The 23,529-nt window shown below is 47.2% G+C and overlaps 1 protein-coding gene across 4 annotated transcripts; it reads left to right on the top strand.

The window, feature by feature from the left end:
* The first annotated feature begins 8,972 nt into the window (after nucleotides 1-8,972).
* On the top strand, nucleotides 8,973-21,709 carry LOC143809042 (uncharacterized). 4 transcript variants are annotated; one of them, XM_077292211.1, is made up of 7 exons: nucleotides 8,973-10,034; nucleotides 13,414-13,729; nucleotides 14,753-14,812; nucleotides 19,303-19,425; nucleotides 19,568-19,681; nucleotides 20,226-20,317; nucleotides 20,403-21,709. In XM_077292211.1, the coding sequence occupies exons 4-7, from the start codon at nucleotides 19,403-19,405 to the stop codon at nucleotides 20,450-20,452; spliced, it is 279 nt and encodes a 92-aa protein (XP_077148326.1). In that variant the 5' UTR covers nucleotides 8,973-10,034; nucleotides 13,414-13,729; nucleotides 14,753-14,812; nucleotides 19,303-19,402; the 3' UTR covers nucleotides 20,453-21,709. The 4 variants fall into 4 exon arrangements, with proteins under 4 accessions (XP_077148326.1, XP_077148325.1, XP_077148323.1 ...); XM_077292210.1 differs by having other exon boundaries at nucleotides 14,758-14,812; nucleotides 20,226-21,709; XM_077292208.1 differs by having other exon boundaries at nucleotides 20,226-21,709.
* The last annotated feature ends 1,820 nt before the right edge of the window (nucleotides 21,710-23,529 follow it).

The raw sequence follows: 23,529 nt of genomic DNA, 5'->3' as shown, positions 1-23,529 counted from the left end.
CCTCTTTCTGCACGGAGACCCCACAATTCCTACTTTGGGTTTGATTTTTCTGTCGTCCATTCTTGCCCATGTGAGCGTCCGTGGTCACCAGATTGTGACTTCTGGTCATCTAGAGAAATAGAATAATCCATCACAAGTAATGGTGCACATGTATCAGGAGTGCCAGGCTTTCTTTAATTCCAGTAATTTAAAGGCTTTAATAACCCATCAAAAAAGTCCACTATTTTTTTTTTTTTTTTTTCCCAGAAAATGGACACCACACCTACCCATTAGGTGTCTGGCATTGCAGTACCGCCCATATTCACCAGTTTTTAGTTTGGTTTCTTTTGTTTTTTTTCCACCCCCCCCCCAAAAAAAAAAAAAAAAAAAAAAAAAACAACAAAAACCAGCAGTGAACACTTTAGACAAAAACGGATGTTGCTAAGGCCGTGTTCACATGGTGCACCCCCTGCGGAGGGGAATAGACACAAGCTGTATGCATGCATTAGACCCGAGTAGGCCCTGAATCGCCTGCACACACAAAAAAATCCTCCATATTGAAGTGCAACTTGAACGCTCCGCTGTCCTGTCTGGTCCACACAAAGGTAGGAAGGAGCCACTAAGCCTCATTCACACCTCTGCAGATAAATGCGGCAGGGTGTTTGTTTTTTTTATTTAGGGGCCAAACCCTTTAGTAGGTAGTGGACAAGCCCTTTGGCCATGTTCACACATTGTGATTTAGCATTTTTTTCATGCAAGTTTTACGCTTCTTACAAAAAGCAGTTTTTGTTTTTTGCTGCATTTTTTTTTTTTTTTTTTTTTTTGTCAGGGTACATTTGTCTGTCTTGTCCATGCTGATGGTTTAGTGGATAAAAAAAAGAAAAAAAAAAACTGATTCAACTTCAGTTTGCTGCTTTTTTTTTTTTTGGTGCCAAAAGCTGATGGACACCTGCGTTTTCTTTTTAAATTAATGGGCAGTGCGAAAAAATGCTGCAATGGATGAAAAACTCTTAATGACAAGTCAGGAAATGAAAGGTGTGGGTGCACGAGATTTCTGAAATCTCAGACTTTTCTGTTACTCTGAAATGCAGATAAGTTTTCATAAATGCATAAACTGCCAAAACGCAATGTGTGAACATAGGGTTAAAATCCACTATCAATACAAATCACTGTTGCTGGCCCCATTCCTGTTAAAAAAAAAAAAAAAAAAAGTGGCAGAATGAGGAACAAATTCTTAAATATAAATGTATTTAAATGGTTCTGTGTGGTCAATGGGGGAAGAAAGATCCTTCATTTCCACAGATATCGTATTATATCGGCAAAAAATAAGTATGGCAGTGACTTAGAAAATGAAGCCCTATGTATCACGAAAAGACACAAGAATTACTTGAATATCCAAGAAAAAGTGGTTGTTTTTTTTTTTTTGCAGCTCTTTAAACAGCAAGTGTGGAAAAGAGAAAATGTGCCTGGTCAGGAATGGGGGTAAATGGTCCAGTTTTTAATCAGTTAATTCCACCACAAACCCCATACATAGGCTTTTTTTTTTTTTCAGTAAATCATACAAGACTAGGCAAATTTGGGGATTTTCTGCTCGTGGTGCTCATAATCAATAAATGAATACATGGAAACAAAAATTTCAAAATGTCTTGATCATTAACACAATTGCACATCCTTCTTAGGGTTACATATTGACTGTATATATGTAAAAAAAAAAAAAATACAAACTTTTATTAAAAATTTCTACTCTGATCAGTAAAAGAAAAGGTGTGTATGTGTGTGTGGCTGCTGTCACACTATCCGTATTCGGTCAGTATTTTACATCAGTATTTGTAAGCCAAAACCAGGAGTGGGTGATAGAAACATCTGCACCACTTCTGTATTTATTATACTTTTCCTCTATTTGTTCCACTCCTGGTTTTGGCTACAAATACTGATGTAAAATACTGACCAAATACTGCTAGTGTGACGGCAGCCTGTGTGTGTGTGTGTGTGTATATGTATATATATATCTATAATATAACGCTGGGAGCGTCACTCTGTCCGAAGCCTCTATAGACTGCGCAAGCGCCGGCGCAGTCTGGACCCCACAGAGTGACGCTCCCAGGAGATCGCGGTATGCGTAAGCACTGAACGCACACCGCGATCTCCAACGGAGAAGCAGGGATGTGCCAGGAGGGTGAGTATGCTATATTCACCTGTTCCGTTCACCGCTGCGCGCCGCTCCGTCCTCCACATCCTTTGCCTGTTACGTTCAGTTCAGAGGGCGCGATGACGCGCTTAATGAACAGTCACAGCCAGAGGACCCGGAAGACGGAGCGGCACGCAGCACTGGATCAGGGCCAGGTGACTAGCAAGTGTCAGGGGCCTGAGCTAGTGGTGACTCCGGCACCTGACCCCCACAGCGCGCCGGTGTCCCCGCCTGCTCAGGCCCCCCAGCACTCGGCGCCCAGCGACGATAGGTGAGTATGTTGTTTTTTGTTTTTTTTTATTGCAGCAGCATACAGGGCATATAATACTATGGAGCATCTTATGGGGGCCATCAACCATAATGGAGCAGCATATGGGGCATATTATGCATCTTATGGGGGCCATCAACCTTTATGGAGCAGCGTATGGGGCATATGGATGGGAGCAGCAAATTACAGAATGGTGGCGTAGGTTGGGAGCAGCACATTACAGAACTGTGGCGCAGGACGGGAGCAGCACATGACAGAATAGAGCAGCACATGACAGAACGGGGGTGCAGGATGGCAGCAGCACATGACAGAATAGGGCCGCAGGATGGGAGCAGGACATGACAGAACTGGGGCGTAGGATGGGAGCAGTACATGACAGAATGGGGGCGCAGGATGGGAGCAGCACATGACAGAACTGGGGCATAGGATGGGAGCAGTACATGACAGAATGGGGGCCCAAGATGGGAGCAGCGCATGACAGCATGGGGGCACAGGATGGGAGCAGCACATGACCGAATCGGGGCGCAGGATGGGAGCAGCACATGACAGGATGGGGGCACAAGATAGGAGCAGCACATGACAGGGTGAGGGCGCAGGATGGGAGCAGCACATGACAGAACGGGGGTGCAGGATGGCAGCAGCACATGACAGAATAGGGCCGCAGGATGGGAGCAGGACATGACAGAACTGGGGCGTAGGATGGGAGCAGTACATGACAGAATGGGGGCGCAGGATGGGAGCAGCACATGACAGAACTGGGGCATAGGATGGGAGCAGTACATGACAGAATGGGGGCCCAAGATGGGAGCAGCGCATGACAGCATGGGGGCACAGGATGGGAGCAGCACATGACCGAATCGGGGCGCAGGATGGGAGCAGCACATGACAGGATGGGGGCACAAGATAGGAGCAGCACATGACAGGGTGAGGGCGCAGGATGGGAGCAGCACATGACAGTATGGGGGCGCAGGATGGGAGCACATGACTGGATGAGGGCTCAGCAAGAGTAGCACATGACAGGATGGGGGCGCATGATGGTAGCAGCACATGACAGGATTGGGGTGGAGTATGGGAGCACCACATGACAGGATTGGGGTACAGGATGGGAGCACGTAACAGGATGAGTGCTCAGGAAGACAGTAGCACATCACAAGATGGAGGCACACAAAACAGAATGGGGGCTGCACATGACAGGATGGGGGCGCAAGATGGTAGCAGCACATGACAAGATTAGGGCGCAGGATGGAAGCAACACATACCAGGATGGAGACCATATACCAATATAAAAATATAACGTTGGCATACCTTTAAATGTTTTTTTGCCATGAGGTATTGGGGCTAGAACCAGGGGGCTGGCATCTATCCTTTACTCTGGTTATCTGAAACAGATATACATACATACAAACAAATTTTAATCGTTTGCGTCTGCTGCTAGCAGAGGAGCCATTGGTTCATGATTGACATTTGCTCCTCATCCTCCCGTGGTCCAAGGCTGCATGTAATGGTCTCAGAATGGTGACAGAGTAGACTTCATTCTTTCTTCTGACCTTAAGTCTTCTGTTCTGGAACTAGACCTGTAAGTCAAAGATGTTCATTAAGTACAACCTATAATAGTTTCCAATAAACTTAAAGAATCCTAGTAGCAGGACATTGCATTTCAGGAAAAAAATTTAGGTGGAATTATTTATGTAAAAATCAGGCAAAATGGTCAAGTCTGACCTTCCAATGACAAATGCTACAAAGATTATGATCGTATGGTATCAGGGGTCTGAGACCTTTTAAGATGCCTCACTAACGTTTCCTCAGAATGACATATTAAATATATAGTTAATATTACTGCAAGGAACCGTGAGGATGGTCGTATCTGTAAAAATATAAATATCACTTGCATGATTGGATTATTGACGGGTCATGAAAAATAAGTTGGACAGATGAAGATGTATTGATGAAGGTGGTGCCAAAAGAAGTTGACAATTGCATTGCGAAAACCGCATTAATGAAAGTAGAAATAATTTAAAGAATATTCCCATACCTGAATGCTTGACTCTGGTAGTAATATTTGCCTGGCCAGTAGTTGCCTATTGTGTAGGTCAGGATACATATTATCCACCTGTCATGCAAATCTTTGGAGCTTAGCCGCCGGCATCAGCTCCCTCCCTCTCCCCTGGCAGTGTTTCTTCCTGGCTGGCGCCATCTTGGATCCTTCTCTCAGGCTCCCCCACAGCCTTTCTGGAGCTCTTTCTGCCTGTCATTGCTCTGCAGGTATGGGCCTTTGTATGTGAGTTGCCCCACAGGCTAGGGGTAATCGGTACCGGGTCCGGTGTTCACAGGGGGATGTCACGGTGGCTGTGACCCGGTCCGTGGCCCTGGGTGCCCATGTAAAAGGGAAAGGTCTTTAAAGGGAAAGAGTTTGTTTGTGACGCCACCTGTGGTATTCGGTCAGGGTGACCGACGCTGCTTTAAGGGGTCCGCTGGGGTGATGTTATGGCAGCTAGATGGTATACCTTCCCACAGGTGAAGTATATCCCCAGGGCTTCCCAGTGTGTAGATGGTGAATGATGAATGGCGCAGAGAAGAACGAGGACACAAGGTTGTAGTCTCTTTACCTTTACTGAAGACTTCAGCATCCACAGTCCAGGGCACCAGATCACAGGGCAGGCAGAGTCGGTTTGGAGGCAAGTCCAGAGTCCCCTTGTCCAGGTGGAAATCAGTAGCCTTCCCTTGTGCTGCAGTGGTGTAGTTCCTTACTGCCTAAGGCTTCACATAAGGTCCTCACAGATGTAAGGTCTCTCTCTGTCCCCCATATAAGATAGGACAAACCCGTATGACTGGTGGCTTGAGGCTGTTTATAGGGACTCTAGCATGACCCGGCCTCCATAGGTGTCACTGTGCCTCCTGGGTGTAGGGCGGACAGGTAACTTGCAATTAGCTGTCCTGTCGGTCTCTGGAGCAAAGCATAAAGGTCGTTACTCCCTCGGTGTTCCGGCTACCGGGATTCTGCGCCTCAGAAGGAGGCAGCCTGTGTAGGGCTGGTCCCCTTCTGGTATCGTCTCCTTTGCTACGACTTCCTTCACGCTCGCTGCAATACAGTTCTGCCTTCTGAATGTCTTTCTGGGAGCTGCAGCTCTGAGGGCATGCACAGCTCCGTGTCCTTCTCCTTCGTTCTCTGACAGGATCCCACCCCTGTCAGGGACCAACTAACTGAGCTGAGCTCAGCAAGCAACTAACTAACTTTCCCTACAGGCGACCAGTTTTACCTGTGAGGAGTGACCTAATAAATAGGAGCAAGAGCTCCCCCTGGTGGCCTGGAGTGTGAATGTGTTGCATGTTTGTGATACCTGGATGCAGTTGTCCTTCTTTGCCTCCAAACGTAACACCACTCTCCCCTAGAGGAAAATTACATTACTGCAATGACCAGGACCATGGGGCGCTGCATATGCACCACACTAGCTGGGGCTTCCCCTGATAAATGTGGGTATCTGACCCAAAGTTTAAAGGGAACCGGTCATTCCCCCCGGGCGTTTTTAACTAAAAGAGCCACCTTGTGCAGCACTAATGCTGCATTCTGTCAAGGTGGCTCTTTTTAGTTCGGGTCCCTGCCAACGCTGAAATAAGTTTTTAGAATTTGCCTCTCATACCTGCAGTTTGTCAGGTCTTTCCCCCGACACAAACTCCTCAGGGCCTCCGGGCGGCGCCTCCATTTCCTTCCTGAACACCCCCTAGCTTTTTGCACATGCCTTCCCATTGTGCCTCCTCCAGAGGTTTACTTTTGAGCTGCTGTTTTGTAATTGGTGCCCCCCATTCCCATACTTTTTCATGCATGTGCTGTAGTCTGAGGGGGCTTATTGTGGTTGGTCTGGTCACTATACCAACTATGGGGACGCCCATCTTAGAAAGAATATAAATTTATTAACCAGAGGTGCCTCTCATGGGTGATCATCCATTTTTATTTTTTTTCCTTTTGGCTTCATTGTTGCCTACATTCCATGCACGCTGCTCACTTTATTGCCCATGATTGTGTCATTGTATTATACAGGTTTATATACTTTTCTATCCAGGCCATCATGCACCCAGGGGTATTGGTTACATGGGTTTTACATGGTTTTATTATTTTTTTTTTTTTTTTTGTGTGTAAATTGCATTTTTTGTCATTCTTGTATACCAGGTGTGCACATTGTCTATGCATTGACGTTCTCTCTAGTTTAGGTAACAAGGTAGCATCTGCAGGGGGTGGATTACACCTTGCAGTAAACATTTTAGGACGTGGGGAAGAAGGATAAACTACAGGTATCATGAGTCATGACTGCCAATTAAGGCCTCATTCTGTTTTGTTTTTTTTAACCAAAGTAGGGGGAAGTGAAAAATGGACAAACTTTTTGCAACATTGGCAAAAATTAACATGCACCCAGCCAGATTTATTTTCTGCGATTATGTGATTTGCAATATAAAATGTGAAGTCCTAACACAATTATGTGCTGTAAAGCTGGTGACCGGATGCAACACCGAGAACATGAGACAAGAGCCGTCGGAGAACGGTGTAATTCTGTTATTGTGCAGCGGTAATTTACAATAGTTATAAATAAATTTATGCTATTAACACAATTCAAATCAACGATGAACGATACAATTGTAACAATGAGATCTCGTCACTATGTGATGCTAATATTCTCTTTACTAGGACGGTATGCCCGTTCACGGGAATTACCATGTATGTTCTTCCTGCAATTCTGGCCATAGCGGGTCCGCCAGGTCTTCCCACTAGGCTGCAAGTCTTTCTCAGTCTATTAAAGTGCGTTGAGCCTCCCGCACACCAGCCAGCCCCCTCCCCACCTGTTGTCCTAACCCAGGCCAGCCTCAGTACCGTATGTTATAGCTGGAAGTGACGGTCCTGCTCACTTGCACTGTCCCTCTAACCGCAGGTGTGCTCCTCCTGTTGACGTCTACTCACGGGTCTTCGGTGCTTGACAGGTGATGTATTCTGAGGCAGGAAGGAATAGGTCTCGATTCTTGATGGGGTGTCATCTGATCTCTGGGACTTAAGCGGTGTAGGGCGCAGGTCCTGGTCTTGACGGGAGCAGTTGGAACTTTGGGTCTCACCAGATGTTGTCTGGTCCTTGTCAGGCGATGCCCGGCACTTTGGCGTAGGCTTTCCGCTCTGAGGCCTGTCACACTGGCCTCTGACATCCCTGGTTCACCTCTTAGCATCAAACATCCGTGCGGGATGGCACGCAGGGCTTTCATATCCAGGACCTCTGCCAAGCAAGTCTCCTGACAAGGTCCAGCCCAAGAACTAGCAATCCTTCTGGTACGAATTAGTTCCACCTGTTTTCGCCCAGCCAGCAAATGGCGGTCTTACCTCATTAATGTCACATCGTAGAAGGGCTCTTCGGGGGTATCATATACCCACTAGCATATTTGACTCTGGTTCTCCTTGTAAATCATATGATGGGTCGCTAATTACATGGGTAAATTAATAATGTGGATCTGGTATTTTTGTATTGAGTCGTACACTTGTTGGTTTGAAAGAACATCTCTAAAGTGCTCAGCTTTGCTCGGGTGTAGTGTCCCCTTTCTATGCCGAGACCCCACAATTCTGGTCCACCTGATAATTCTGGATTTGATTTTCTTTTGTCCATTTGTACATTCTTGGTCACCAGATTGTGACTTCAGCTCATCTACAGAAATGGCATAATCCATCACAAGTAGTGGTGCACATTTATGAGGAGGGCCAGAAGACTGTTAATCAATGGCAGCAATTAAAGGGGGTTGAACGTCCACCCCGAACGCTAAATGATTCTTCAAACTTTCTCCCATTCATGGCCGCACCTTACAATCCCAGCCTTAATCAAAAGCATCAAACCATTTTTACTGATCTGCAGATTTCAAAAGCTATGAGGGATCATATGGAAGAGATCATTACATGCATGATGGCACATTGCTTCCTCCAAACCTAATAACAACCACGAATTAATACACAAAAAAACCTGCACTATTCCCCCCCAAAAAAAAATTTTTTTTTTTATATATATATTTCTATCACTTCCCTGTAATTACAGGTTGCACAAGCTGTAACACCAGCCATAGGTCTCACAGACCGGACCGTGCTCACCAAATCCAGCCATGTCTGATTCCTCCGCAGCCTGAAGATCCTGTGATCAGCTCCACCTTGAGGCCTTTAGAAGGATCTGAGGTCAGTGATTGGCTGCAGACATAGAGGAGATCGCTGATCTCGAGGAACATCCATCATTCATGGTGTCCTGCAGGGGCAGATAACACTTTGGAAATACTTTGTTCAGACTCAAGACTACAAAAATTTGTTGAGTTCATGATCTTTTCTGTGACTGTCATAATACCATAATGATTATATGGCAGCTGATCGGTGGTAATAATGGCATAATGGCGGCCTCTTTCAGACGTTTGTTTTTCATGGATAAGTACCACAATGCAGTCTATGGAGACGTCCACATGTCTGTTTTGGACGACAATGTGTCTGCAAAAATAAAAAATACGGTAATTAAAAAAAAAAAAAAGCTTTGGCCATTTTTGATCAGCATCATGGCTCAAAATTACCCATACAAGTCAAGGGGTCTGTGAAAATCTCAGACAGCAAACAGTGTTCAAGTGTAATCAGAGTGCGGTTTTATTTTTAATATTGTAATGGATAAAAGAAAATGTAGTATGGTGTGTTTTTTTTTTGTTTTTTTTATTCTTGCAGACATGCTGATGGTAAAACCTGATGCACTGGGCAAATGCTGATGAAAAATTAGTCTCCTTTCTTTCCACATATGACATTCCATGTTCTCCATCTCATGCATGTGCAAATTTGTTTGCCAAATAAAAAAACTAAACAAAACAAAGTTGGCAAAAATTAGCATCCACCCAGAGAGATTTTCCTGCGATTATGCAACTTGCAATACAAAAAGGATATCACTTTTGAAACTTTGCAGTGTGCACAGCGCATGGTGGCAAATTTTGACCACTCCATCACCCACATCCATTTACCATTTTTTCCACCCAGCAGGAGGAGTTGTCAGAGTGGCGCTGGCAGTGAGGGTTATTCAGAGATGATCGGATGGGTTCCTGGGTCTTGAGGGCCTTGAATGAAGTAAGGAAAGGGCCTTGGACTGTAAGGGATGTTTGATTGGTACCCGTAAGGGTTAAGCAAGTGTGGGGAAATAATGGCGCTGCCCTATGCAGTTGGGCGTGTGGTTTGATGATAAAAGAGCGCTCACAGAAATTCAGCCAGTTTACCTGAGTGTGAAGAGATGTTCAGCTTTGAAGAGCAGCTGCGTGATAAGATTGCAAAGGAGGGTCTGGGATGGTTCCAGTGCTTCCTATCTGACCCCCTTCCAGCGTCGGCAGAAGAGGTGCAAAGAAGCCTTTCCCCCAGCGGTCGCCCTCACGCAAGGCCTCCATGTTTGAGCCCCATCCCGGTACAGAGGAACGGAAGCTGCAGGGTGTGCACTGATGACCTCACAGGGCCGCGCACAGCTCAGCGTTCAGGCTCAGCAGCAGCCAGGGAGACAGGTCTGCTGTGAGTGCAACGGTGACAGCCAGAAGACAGAAGAGCACAAGATGAGGAGCATCCAGCTATCGGAGGTAATAAAATAATGTTGGTGGTGGTTGTTGTTGTTGTTGTTGTGGTTTAAGGAGACAGTTGGTCGAGGGTTGCAGTAGCTCCAATGTTGTTGAGGTGGTCATTACAGGTTGTAAGCTTCTTTGAAGAGGTGGGTTTTCAGGTTTCTTTTGAAGGATCCAAATGTGGTGGATAACCAGACTTGTTGGGGCAGAGAATTCCAGAGGATTGGGCATATTCGGGAGAAGTCTTGGAGGCGATTGGGTGAGGAGCGAATAAGCATGGAGGAGAGAAGGTCTTGGGAGGACCGGAGATTACGTGATGGAAGATATTAAGAGATTAGTTTGGAAATATACGGAGGAGAAAGGTTATGGATGGCTTTGTAGGTCAGTGTTAGTAGTTTAAACTGGATACACTGGAAAATTGGGAGCCGGTGAAGGGATTTGCAAAGAGGGGAAGCAGGAGTGTAGTGAGGAGAGAGATTAGTTGGGTAGCAGAGTTAAGGACGGACTGGAGGGGTGCTAGAAGTTAGGCCACAGAGGAGGATGTTGCAGTTGTCAAGACGGGAGATGATTAGGGCATGCATAAGCATTTTGATAGTGTGGGTTGAGGAAAGGACGGATTCTGGAAATATTTTAGAGCTGGAGGCGACAGGAGGTGGCGAGAGCTTGGATGTGCGGTTTGAAGGACAGGGCAGAGTCAAGGGTTACTCCGAGGCAGCGGATTTTGGGGACAGGGGAAAGTGTGAATTAATTTATTTTTATAGATGGATAGATCAGGTAGGGAAGATATGCAAGATAGAGGAAAGAGAATTGGTTCAGATTTTTCCACCTTGAGGAAGCGAGAGGAAGGAGGATATGGCTGATGGACACTCTGGGATTCTGGAGAGCAGAGAGGTGACCTCTGGGCCAGAGAGGTAGATCTGAGTGTCATCAGCATATAGATGGTACTGGAAGCCATAGGACCTTATGAGTTGTCCCAGGCCGAGTGTATAGATTGAGAAGAGTAAGGGCCATAGGACATAGCCTTGGGGGACACCAACAGAGAGGGGGTGAGATGAAGAGGTAGTATGGGAGTAGGAAACGCTAAATGTGCAGTTGGTAAGGTATGAGGAGATCCAAGCTAGGGCAAGGTCTTTGACACCAAAGGAAGAGAGGATTTGTAGTAGGAGGCAGTGGTCAACTGTGTCGAAGGCAGAGGACAGATCTAGAAGGAGTAGAGAATTGTCTGTTAGCATTGGCTGTAGGTAAGTCGTTAGTAATTTTGGTCAGGGCAGTCTCAGTGGAATGGTGGGGACGGAAGCCAGATTGTATGTTGTCGAAGAGGGTTAGATGCAAAATGAATGTTTGAATGCAGAGGGGAAGGTACCAGAAGTTAATGATAGGTTGAAGAAATGGGTTAGGGATGGGATTAGTGTGGTGGAGAGTAGGTGGGATGGGGTCAAGTGCACAAGTGGTGAGGTGTGATTTGGAGAGATGAGCAAGCTCCCCTTCAGTGATTTTTGGAGAGGGAAGTTATGGGGTTAGGGCATTGGTCTGGTAAACAAAGGGGTTGTGGTGGTTTGACAACAAAGACTTGCCTTGTTTGGTCTATCTTATTTTTGAAGTGCGTGGCAAAGTACTCGGCAACGATTAGGGAACTCTGAGGAAGGAGTTAAAAGTGCTGAACAACTGTTTGGGGTTGTGGGATAAAGATACGAGGGATGTAAAATAGGCATGATTAGCAGAGGTGAGAGCTGATTTGAATGCGAGTGTTGCTTGTTTGAGTGCAGTGAAGTCGTCTTGTGAATGTGTTTTCTTCCAATGCTGCTCTGCAATTCTGGATATTTGCTGATATTTTGTTGTTGTTGTTGTGCGAGGGTTGTCTATTGATTTGTTGCACTCTGCTATGCATGACAGGGGTGACCGTGTCAATAGCTGATGCGAGAGTGGCACTGTAGAAAGCAGCGGCAGTGTCTGTGTCGTGGAGTGAGGATATGGATGCTAGTGGTAGGATAGTCAGAGAGTGTGTTGGTGTATAGGTGTGCAAGGTTCCTGCGTGGGTGCGCATGTTGCTGGGCATGGGTGACCAGTGAGGAGGACAGGGATGAGAAAGTGAGTAGATGGTGGTCAGATAGAGGGGGAGGTGGTGAAGTTAGATAGGGCGCAGAGACAGGTTAAGACCAGGTCTAATGTATGTCCGTCTGTGTGGGTGTAAGTAAGGGACAGGAGTTTGGAGGCTGCTGACTGGTGGGTGTCAATGGGGATGTTTAAGGGTACCGTCACACAGTGGCATTTTTATCGCTACGACGGCACGATTCGTGACGTTCTAGCGATATCGTTACGATCTCGCAGTGTCTGACACGCAGCAGCGATCAGGCACCCAGCTGAGAATCGTACGTCGTAGCACATCGTTTGAAACTTTCTTTCGTCGCTGGATCTCCCGCTGTCATCGCTGGATCGTTGTGTGTGACGCCGATCCAGCGATGCGTTCGCTTGTAACCAGGGTAAACATCAGGTAACTAAGCGCAGGGCCGCGCTTAGTAACCCGATGTTTACCGTGGTTACCAGCGTAAAAGTAAAAAAAAACAAACAGTACATACTCACCATCTGATGTCCGTCAGGTCCCTTGCCGTCTGCTTTCCGCTCTGACTGTCTGCCGGCCGGAAAGTGAGAGCAGATCACAGCGGTGACGTCGCCGCTGCGCTCTGCTCTCACTGTACGGCCGGATCTCCGTCAGAGCAGGAAGCAGACGGCAAGGGACCTGACGGACATCAGATGGTGAGTATGTACTGTTTTTTTTTTTTACTTTTACGCTGGTAACCAGGGTAAACATCGGGTTACTAAGCGCGGCCCTGCGCTTAGTAACCCGATGTTTACCCTGGTTACCTGGGGACTTCGGCATCGCTCCAGCGCCGTGATTGCAACGTGTGACCGCAGTCTACGACGCTGGAGCGATAATCATACGACGCTGTGACGTCACGAATCGTGCCGTCGTAGCGATGTAAATGGTACTGTGTGACGGTACCCTAAGTCACCCATGATAATGGTGGGAATGTCGGCAGTATGGGGGCAGCAGGCCCTTATCCGATCAAACTGATGGCACACAAAGACAGATGATACACAGCAGGGATGGCTGTGCCACAATCTCCAATTTAACCATAGCTGGTAGGCGCCAGGCAGACGGTGTTCTTCAGACTCCTACAGCAGGAATGGAGAGAAGTTAACACTTAATAAGGGATAGTCAAGCTTCAGCGCTACACAGATGAGTACAGCGTTTGTTCCACATCAAGAGCTCAGGTGGATGCTTACAGAAAAAGAAAAAGATCAGTGAGGGACGAATGCGTTATTAGCCGTTCTCATCGCACAGAGTGCAATATCTTTTTTTTTTTGGACGTGGTTTTGTCTTCGGATTGTTTTGCAGGTTCTGGCAGCAGCGTGGGACATAAGGCTCGGAAGCGGAGTGGTGGAAGGGGTCACCACAGGTCGGGTGGAAGACACCATTATAGGAGAAGGTCACCAGTGGACAGCCGTTCTTTGTCTCAGTCCATCACTTTGGCTTCTTCGCCAGTAAGAAGGAACAATCTGCACAGTCTCATCACGGGAGTGATCGTTTCACAGGTCTGAAGCTTCTGCACGGTCGGCGTCTGGGGTTCATACACAGAGGATGGATCTGGGTTGACAACCCAGAGTGCCAGCTGGTGCAACAGCAGGGACGCAGATCGGGAGCCGTCTGGATGGTGAGTGTCCCGTGCTACGGGGACAGTCCACACCACATAATACACGTGGTTCCAACAAAAATTTAGTCAAGGTTTTAAAGATGGTGCTAGCAGCTTTAGAACAAGAACGTGGGCACAGTAACACACCTTTAATACCAGGTGGGGAGTTTGCCCCTCAGCTTGGGGTGGATTCAACGGTTCATGGTTTGGCATTCAGGGATTTTTTTGTTTGTTTTTTTGTGAGGTGGCTCCTTTGGGTGCTCACTTGGTTGGGGAAATGAGAGAGAAGATTTAACGTGGTGAATATTGATATTTGGTCCCTTTTTTCTTCTGATCAGGTGACAATCAATAAGGAGAGCTCTTTTGGAGTGACAGGAAGGTGAAAGCTGCAAAAACATTCGGTAATTGGTTGCAGGCCTTTCTTGTATTGGCGCACAAAATTTGTCATTTACAGCCAGAGAAAGGTCCAGAACTGTTGGTTTATGTGGACACCATATTTAGCGCTCATAAGTTACATGGAGGGGCGGCATGGTGGAAATACGACAAGAGTTCCGCCGACGTCTGGCGCTATCCCATGGGCGTGGAGAGCAGTGAATATTCATTCTCTTTAGTAGCGGGCACACGTGATGCCCAGCAGCAGGAAGCCTGTGGCTGTGGCTAAAACTGCCCGCTATTGAAGTGAAATGAACATTCGCTGCTCTACACTCCTATAGTCCTGGGTTTGGGGAGCAGCTGTCCTCAGCTTGTAAACCGTGCTTGACATTACGGTTATGCGCTGCTTATAAGCTGAAATCAGCTGCTGGCATCAGAAAAGGACGCTGCGAGGGAGCGTAGGAAAGGTAAGTAGAATGGTTTAGGTGTTTTGTTTTTTTGTTTTTTTTATGGGAGCCATGCATAGCAGGATGGGGATGAGGGGGCCATTCATGCCTTGATTGGGGACATATATTATATTATATTATACTATATAAAATAATCAGGATGGGGGATATTGGTACAGAACTGACCACATTTTTTACTTAACTTTTTTTTCTATTTTTCTCCTAGTCTAGGTGCGTTTTATGGTCCGGTGCGTCTTATACCATATTTCTCGGGCGATATTAGCGAGTGAGTACTTGGTGGCCATAATACTACAGCATTGCATTATATTCTATGTGGGGGGGGGGGAGCTGCATTATATTTTATATGGGGCCTACATTATATTCTGAGGGGGCTACATTTATAATCTGAGAGGGACTAGCCCAACCCCTGCTATATCATGAAGACGTGTACTCAGAGGAGTAGCTAGGGTTTTGGTTCAGGGGGGGCGAAGCTTCTGAGTGGCCCCTAACCAGGTAACCTTCATTACATTTCGGTGATGCGCCCTAATAGTGGAGGAGAACCTCAGAAGATGACCGCACTATTACTGAAGATAATGTCTATATAAAGACCAACATGGATATTACCGCCATATAATCAGTGGTAGATACCAGCCCTACAGAACATATAAGAGATCACAGCAGAGTTACAGATAATGACTTACCGCTGACGTTCTTTCTGATGGAATTGTTCACTTTTCCCGTCTTTTTCCATCTGGCCCAGACCGACATGACAACTTCTTCCACCCAGGACTCTGCTGCAGAGAATACAACAAAGACACATTTCACTTCTCATATTCCAGCCCCATCACCATCTATTCCAACCTGCACAAACTCCTTATCCTGCTGATACCCCAATACTGAGCCGCTGCTGCTGTATGTGTCCCTATTACTGCACCTGATATATATACAGCAGCAGCGGCTCAGTATTGGGGTATCAGGGGCAGTAATAGGGACACATACGGCAGCAGCGGCTCAGTATTGGGGTATCAGGTGCAGTAATAGGGACACATACGGCAGCAGAGGCTCAGTATTGGGGTATCAGGTGCAGTAATAGGGACACATACGGCAGCAGAGGCTCAGTATTGGGGTATCAGGTGCAGTAATAGGGACACATACGGCAGCAGCGGCTCAGTATTGGGGTATCAGGGGCAGTAATAGGGACACATACGGCAGCAGAGGCTCAGTATTGGGGTATCAGGGGCAGTAATAGGGACACATACGGCAGCCGCTCAGTATTGGGGTATCAGGTGCAGTAATAGGGACACATATGGCAGCAGCGGCTCAGTATTGGGGTATCAGGGGCAGTAATAGGGACACATACGGCAGCAGCGGCTCAGTATTGGGGTATCAGGTGCAGTAATAGGGACACATACGGCAGCAGCGGCTCAGTATTGAGGTATCAGGTGCAGTAATAGGGACACATACGGCAGCAGAGGCTCAGTATTGGGGTATCAGGTGCAGTAATAGGGACACATACGGCAGCAGAGGCTCAGTATTGGGGTATCAGGTGCAGTAATAGGGACACATACGGCAGCAGAGGCTCAGTATTGGGGTATCAGGTGCAGTAATAGGGACACATACGGCAGCAGCGGCTCAGTATTGGGGTATCAGGGGCAGTAATAGGGACACATACGGCAGCAGAGGCTCAGTATTGGGGTATCAGGTGCAGTAATAGGGACACATACGGCAGCAGAGGCTCAGTATTGGGGTATCAGGGGCAGTAATAGGGACACATACGGCAGCAGTGGCTCAGTATTGGGGTAATGGTGCAGTAATAGGGACACATACGGCAGCAGCGGCTCAGTATTGGGGTATCAGGTGCAGTAATAGGGACACATACGGCAGCAGAGGCTCAGTATTGGGGTATCAGGTGCAGTAATAGGGACACATACGGCAGCAGAGGCTCAGTATTGGGGTATCAGGTGCAGTAATAGGGACACATACGGCAGCAGCGGCTCAGTATTGGGGAATCAGGTGCAGTAATAGGGACACATACGGCAGCAGCGGCTCAGTATTGGGGTATCAGGGGCAGTAATAGGGACACATACGGCAGCAGCGGCTCAGTATTGGGGTATCAGGGGCAGTAATAGGGACACATACGGCAGCAGTGGCTCAGTATTGGGGTATCAGGGGCAGTAATAGGGACACATACGGCAGCAGAGGCTCAGTATTGGGGTATCAGGTGCAGTAATAGGGACACATACGGCAGCAGAGGCTCAGTATTGGGGTATCAGGTGCAGTAATAGGGACACATACGGCAGCAGAGGCTCAGTATTGGGGTATCAGGTGCAGTAATAGGGACACATACGGCAGCAGCGGCTCAGTATTGGGGTATCAGGTGCAGTAATAGGGACACATACGGCAGCAGCAGCTCAGTATTTGGGTATCAGGTGCCGTAATAGGGACACATACGGCAGCAGAGGCTCAGTATTGGGGTATCAGGTGTAGTAATAGGGACACATACGGCAGCAGCGGCTCAGTATTGGGGTATCAGGGGCAGTAATAGGAACACATACGGCAGCAGCGGCTCAGTATTGGGGTATCAGGTGCAGTAATAGGGACACATACGGCAGCAGCGGCTCAGTATCGCGGTATCAGGGGCAGTAATAGGGACACATACGGCAGCAGCGGCTCAGTATTGGGGTATCAGGGGCAGTAATAGGGACACATACGGCAGCAGCGGCTCAGTATTGGGGTATCAGGGGCAGTAATAGGGACACATACGGCAGCAGCGGCTCAGTATTGGGGTATCAGGGGCAGTAATAGGGACACATACGGCAGCAGTGGCTCAGTATTGGGGTATCAGGTGCAGTAATAGGGACACATACGGCAGCAGCGGCTCAGTATTGGGGAATCAGGTGCAGTAATAGGGACACATACGGCAGCAGCGGCTCAGTATTGGGGTATCAGGGGCAGTAATAGGGACACATACAGCAGCAGCGGCTCAGTATTGGGGTATCAGGGGCAGTAATAGGGACACATACGGCAGCAGCGGCTCAGTATTGGAGTATCAGGGGCAGTAATAGGGACACATACGGCAGCAGCGGCTCAGTATTGGGGTATCAGGTGCAGTAATAGGGACACATACAGCAGCAGCGGCTCAGTATTGGGATGTGTCCCTATTACTGCCCCTGATACCCCAATACTGAGCCACTGCTGCCGTATGTGTCCCTATTACTGCCCCTGATACCCCAATACTGAGCCGCTGCTGCCGTATGTGTCCCTATTACTGCCCCTGATACCCCAATACTGAGCCGCTGCTGCCGTATGTGTCCCTATTACTGCTCCTGATACCCCAATACTGAGCCGCTGCTGCCATATGTGTCCCTATTACTGCACCTGATACCCCAATACTGAGCCGCTGCTGCCGTATGTGTCCCTATTACTGCACCTTATACCCCAATACTGAGCCGCTGCTGCCATATGTGTCCCTATTACTGCACCTGCTATGTGGTTCTCTGTGTCTTCTAAATTCTAAAGCAACCCTCTATAATATAGTAATGCCGGGTGCAAGTGCCCTAGAAAACAGTGCCCACATTTTGCTCCCTAGAAAGTAATAATGCCATGTGTGCCCCTTTGATAGTCACAGTAACCTGAGATCCCCCTAAAACAAGTGCCCACTTTACATTTAATAATGTCCCGAGTCTGCCCCACTGTACAGCTCCCCTATACAGTATAATGCCCCCTCACTGTATAGTACCATCCACACAGAATACTGACCCCTTAGTAGCCCCAAAACTGTTTGATGGCTCCAACACTGTATGATGGCCCCTTCACTGTAATCTCCATACTGAATGATGGCCCACTAGATGGCCTCCATATAGTATAATGCCCCAGATCATCCTAAATATAGTATAATGCACTCCCCATAGGACTCCATATAGTATTATGCACTCCCCATAGGCCTACTCTATAGCATAAGGTAGCACCCCATAGGCAGACCCTGTAGTATAAGGCAGCACCCCATAGGCAGACTCTAGTAAAAGGCAGTACCCCCATAGGCAGATTCTGAAGTCTAAGGCAGCCCCCATAAAAAACAATAAATACTCGCCTCTCTTCCACCTTTTTCCAGCGGTGCTCCGACCTCCCGCTCATCTTCTGACAGCGGGTGTCGGGTGGTGTCATCACGCCCACTGTCAGCGTTGGCGACGGCAGACGCTGACGGGATGATGGGAGAAGGAGCGGAGCGCAGCGCTCCGTCCCTCATCAGTGTGGTGACGGGCGGGGGGGGGCCCACTACTGGCACCGCCCCCCTACCGGCCTGCTCAGGGGCCCCATAGCAGGCGGCAGAGCAGGGGGATCTATTCTCCTTGCTCTGCGGCAGAAGGTAACTGTATTGGAGCGCTGTGCGCGCCGATACAGTTACAGTAGCGTAGCTCTGGGTGGGCACCGGGCCCCCTCTGCCCCCCCCTTCCCCGGTAGCTACGTTAGTGCGTTTACTACCTTATATTATACACTGATATAGGCGTGTTTTACAGCACAATTGGTGGTCTTGTATTTATTTCTATGTAGCTACATAGTGGCCCCCAAGAATAACTTTCTGTGGTGGACCCAAGGTGCTCCAGTCCTACGCTGGAGACGCCCATCTTTGTTTAATTGTTGTTCTTTCTGAGGTACCTCTCTTATGGGTGATCATCCATTTTTCCTCTTAGTTTTGTTGTTGCCTACATTCCATGCACGCTGCTCCCATTATTGCCCATCATTGTATTATACATGTGTACATGCCTTGCTCTCCAGGCCACCATGCACCCAACGTCCTGTGGGGTACAGAGGCCAGATGTCTCCCTTTCATCATAACCGCAGGACCAGACTCGTATGATTTGGATGGATTGTACCCATGCACAGAACACTAGGACACAGGTAACCTCTACGACCCTTCAAATCATTAACCTTTCCAACTATGAGCAGTCGCCTACCGAAGTCAGTCCTACAGAGGGTTGACCTTCTCCTCTACCCAGGTACTTGACAAATTTGATCTAATTAAAGATCTTTCATTTTGCAGAAAACTTATTTTTCAGGTTGTCCACCGAAAACCAGTGAAGGCTCTTGCAGGGGATGAGCGTCAGACCTTTCAGGATCTCCTAGACCTCCTTCAGGAGAATGCACCATTTATCAGGTAGGAAGGAATTCCCACATGGGAACAAGTCAAATGCCTCCACCCTCATTTCCCCACTCCCAGTGGTTTAAAATTTTCTTTGAACTTAAGAGGTTTCCTCCGTATGTCACCTGGGACGGCTTGCCCTCACAATCTTACTGCCCCAGAAAGGAAGGCCCTCATACCTCTCAAACAAATGAGATCCTTATCAAAGAGGCTGATAAGGGGGGCAATGTGGTATTCTGGCCCACCCACATGTCTCTTGGCTTCCTCCAAGTACAGCTTGACAACCCTAGATATTATGCCAGGCTGCCATCTGATACCACACTCCTCTTCTGGGGAACATTTCAGCATATGAAAAAAGTACATGTGGGTGGAAGTGGAGCACACTATAACACCAACTTTCCACTTACTGCCTAAAGTTCATAAGAACACCCAGATACCACCTGGTCACCCGATTGTGGCTAGTATAGAGTTTGTGCGAGCGAGCAAAATACAATTAATGTATGACTTGAGTGGGTAAGAAGAGAAATGTAATCTATGCTATTATTTGTTCTTGCCACAGGGTCTATATTAGCCAAACTTCCCAGGAACTGGGAAACCAAGCTCTAAAGCGTCTATCAACCATCCATTTGGCAGCCTCTGATGTGAAGAAGGGTAAGACCTTAACCCCAGTTGCTGCCCACTTCCTGACCAAACATGGTGGTAAATCCACTAATATTAATTTCTTTGGTCTACAAAGGATCGTTGGCAACGGGAGATATGGTAGCTGTCACAAACCATTGCTACTAGTGGAGTCAAGATGGATTTTCTATCTACAATCTGTTGCTCCCTCTGGACTCAATGAAGAACTTCTTGTATTCACGGGGCTCCGGAGATCGCGAACTTGGACCATTGTGACTACGCGGACCCATATCCATCGTTGATCTTCCCCCATCGGACTGTCAACTTTCATTGGACATTTATTTATATTCCATCTCATACACCTCAAAGTTGCAACCCACAAGTTAGGAGATTTGATTTTTTTATTTTTTACTTTATTCATGTTCCTATTTCTTTGGTACTCATGATTACCCGTTACCAGATCTATGTGGGGCCCATACTGGGCTTTCAGCTCAGTCAGCCTCCATCGGTCTGGAATCCTTCTCTCTATAGTATGTATATACTTAGAGTAATAATCCTAATGATATTACCCTATTTTATTTCTTTGCACTCAAGGCTACCGCTTTGTCTCACATACACCGGTCTACAACATCCATTACAGGAGGGTGTCCAGATACTTGACAAGTGGCTTTCAATGTACAGCCAGTCGATTTTTCACTGGTGACCACAAGCCTGGGTTCATTGCAGCACTGCCTCTGTGAATTCCACTATTACATATCTTCCATATGCTTTGCATATTTACCAGCACTTCTTTCCTTACTTTTATTTGTTTTTCTGCTTGATCAGCCTTGTAAGCCTCGGTACTTGACTAACACATGGGTCTTTCAGCAGGTCCCTTACATGTTGAGCTGCTCACAAGCTGTCCATGCCTAGTTGCTGGTTGGTTTAGTTCCTAGCACAGGGGATAATGCCTGTTTGGCTGATGATGTTGCACCTCTATGATCCAGTGGCTTCACCTCTATGGCACCCTTTGCGGACTCTGACCCCCTTTTTTCATGGGGCTAGAGTTCATGCATTCTCTCCACACTTTTCATATACAGTAGGTGCTTGCTGATTTATCTATATATGGGTCTCTTTGCCCTCCATGCTCTACACTAGCAGCACCGCACCCCATTGATGGACTATGCTGTGTTTTTCCATTTTGTGATATTTGCTGATTTGACCAGCACGTATACTCACTGCACATTCATCTGCATGCGATAGAGCAACACGTTCGTGTTAGCTCTGCTCTACCCGGACACCGGGTCCCGTGCTTATGGCGCATGTGCTGACCCCAGCCGCACATCATCGGGCATCAGCTGTACAGCTGTTCTTCAGCGCCACTTTGACCCCGACCGCGAGTCATCCAGAATCAGCTGAGCCTCTGGTAACCTCCCACAGACCACTTGCTTCCTCCACGGTTGCACGCTACAGGACACACCGGTAATCAATTATTAATCTGGACTGACCAGCTAGCCGTGTCTGCCCAGATTAATAATGGATTACCGGTGTGTCCTATAGCGTTTAGCCGTGGCAGAAGCAAACGGTCTGTGGGAGGTTACCAGAGGAACTATCAGAAAAATGCTGAAACACCACATAGTCCATCAATGGGGTGCGGTATTGCGGAGGTAGAGCATGGAGAGTAAATTGGCCCATATACAGATAAAATAAATCGGCATGCACCCATATGAAAAGTGTGTAGAGAATGCATGAACTCCAGCCATTTGTTGCTGACACCGGCTAGCACATTTTCCCTGATGAAGCTGCGCTGGCGGCGATACACGTGGTGCTCTCCCCACTCCCCTGGTCTCTGGAGCTTCCGCTTACTATGGTATCATTCGCTCTGACCTTTTGATAGCCTGCATTCTCTCATTGGGATGACAGTGTCATGTGTTTGGGCACGTTATCTACCCTCATCCTTCTTCTCCCCCAACTGCAGGGATTGTCCTCCTACAGCCTAGCTTTATGTACATGCCTTCCCATTGTGCCTCCTCCAGAGGTTTACTTTTGAGCTGCCAATTTTAACTGGTGACCCTGTTCCCATACTTTTTTTCATGCCTGTGCTGTAGTCTGATGGCTTATTGTGGTTTGTTTGGTCACTATACCAACTATGGGGACACCCATCTTTGGTTAATAATTGTTGTTCTTTCTTAGGTACCAATCTCATGGATGATCATCCATTTTTCCTGTAAGTTTCATTGGTGCCTATATTCCATAAACGCTGCTCCCTTTATTGCCCATGATTGTTTAATTGTATTATACAGGTTTACATGATTTTCTATCCAGGCCATCATGCGCCCAGGGATGTGATTACATGGTTTTTATTGCTTTTGGTTTTTTTTTTGTCAATAAAATTGCATTTTTTTTTCATTCTTGTATACCAGGTGTGCACATTGTATATGCATTGACCTTTCCTTCTCTAGTTTGCTTCACATGACCTCATGCATTATGAAGCACCCTTTTTGTCTTGCGTATATTGTTGTGCAACCTATTCTATATATGTTACCTGAGATCAGTGAGCTTTCTCCCCCTCTGTCTGCAGCCAATCACTGCCCTCATATCTATATAAAAGGCCTCAACCTGGAGACGATCAGAGCATCTTGAGGCAGTGGAGGAATCTGACATGGCTGGATTTGGCCAGGAGCTTGGTTTGCACGGTCAATCTGCATGTCCATAAATAGTTTGATGCTTTTGACTAAGGCTGGGATTGAGAGTGCGGCCATGAATGGGAGCAAGAGTTTGCAAAATAATTTCGTGTTACATGCAAGCTTGGCTATTTCCCTCTGCAGGGGGTGCACCATGTGAACACGGCCTTAGCAACATCACTTTTTGTATATCATCTGCAATGCTGTTTGGGGGGAGTGTAATGTATCTAGATCACAAGTTGGATGCCCTCTATGAATGGCAACTTTCACTAAAAAAAAAAAAGTGGCTCAAAACTTGTAAACAGGTTGTGCGGTACCACAATGCCAGACAACTCTGGGGTAGGTGTGGGGTCCTTTTTTTTTTTTTTTTTTTTTTTTTTTGGGGGGGGGGGGGGGGGGGGGGAGTGGCTTTTTTTTTTTCATGGGATGAAACCTTTAATTACTGGCATAAAGTCTTATGGCACAATACTCTTTATAGATTATTATTCTATTTCTCTAGATGAGCTGAAGTCACAATCTGGTGACCACAGATGCTCAAATGGGTAAGAATGGATGACAGATAATCAAATCCAACATTATCAG

This window comes from Ranitomeya variabilis, chromosome 2, assembly GCF_051348905.1.
Source record: "Ranitomeya variabilis isolate aRanVar5 chromosome 2, aRanVar5.hap1, whole genome shotgun sequence".
Lineage (NCBI taxonomy): Eukaryota > Metazoa > Chordata > Amphibia > Anura > Dendrobatidae > Ranitomeya > Ranitomeya variabilis.
The sequence above is the reverse complement of the archived record's forward strand: the minus strand, read 5'-3'. Positions and strand labels throughout refer to the sequence as shown.

Coding starts and splice junctions, on each gene's coding strand:
- LOC143809042 (XM_077292210.1), top strand. CDS start 19,403: ATGCACAGAACACTAGGACACAG. Junction 19,426..19,567: donor CACAGAACACTAGGACACAG/GTAACCTCTACG, acceptor TTCATTTTGCAG/AAAACTTATTTTTCAGGTTG. Junction 19,682..20,225: donor GAGAATGCACCATTTATCAG/GTAGGAAGGAAT, acceptor TTCTTGCCACAG/GGTCTATATTAGCCAAACTT.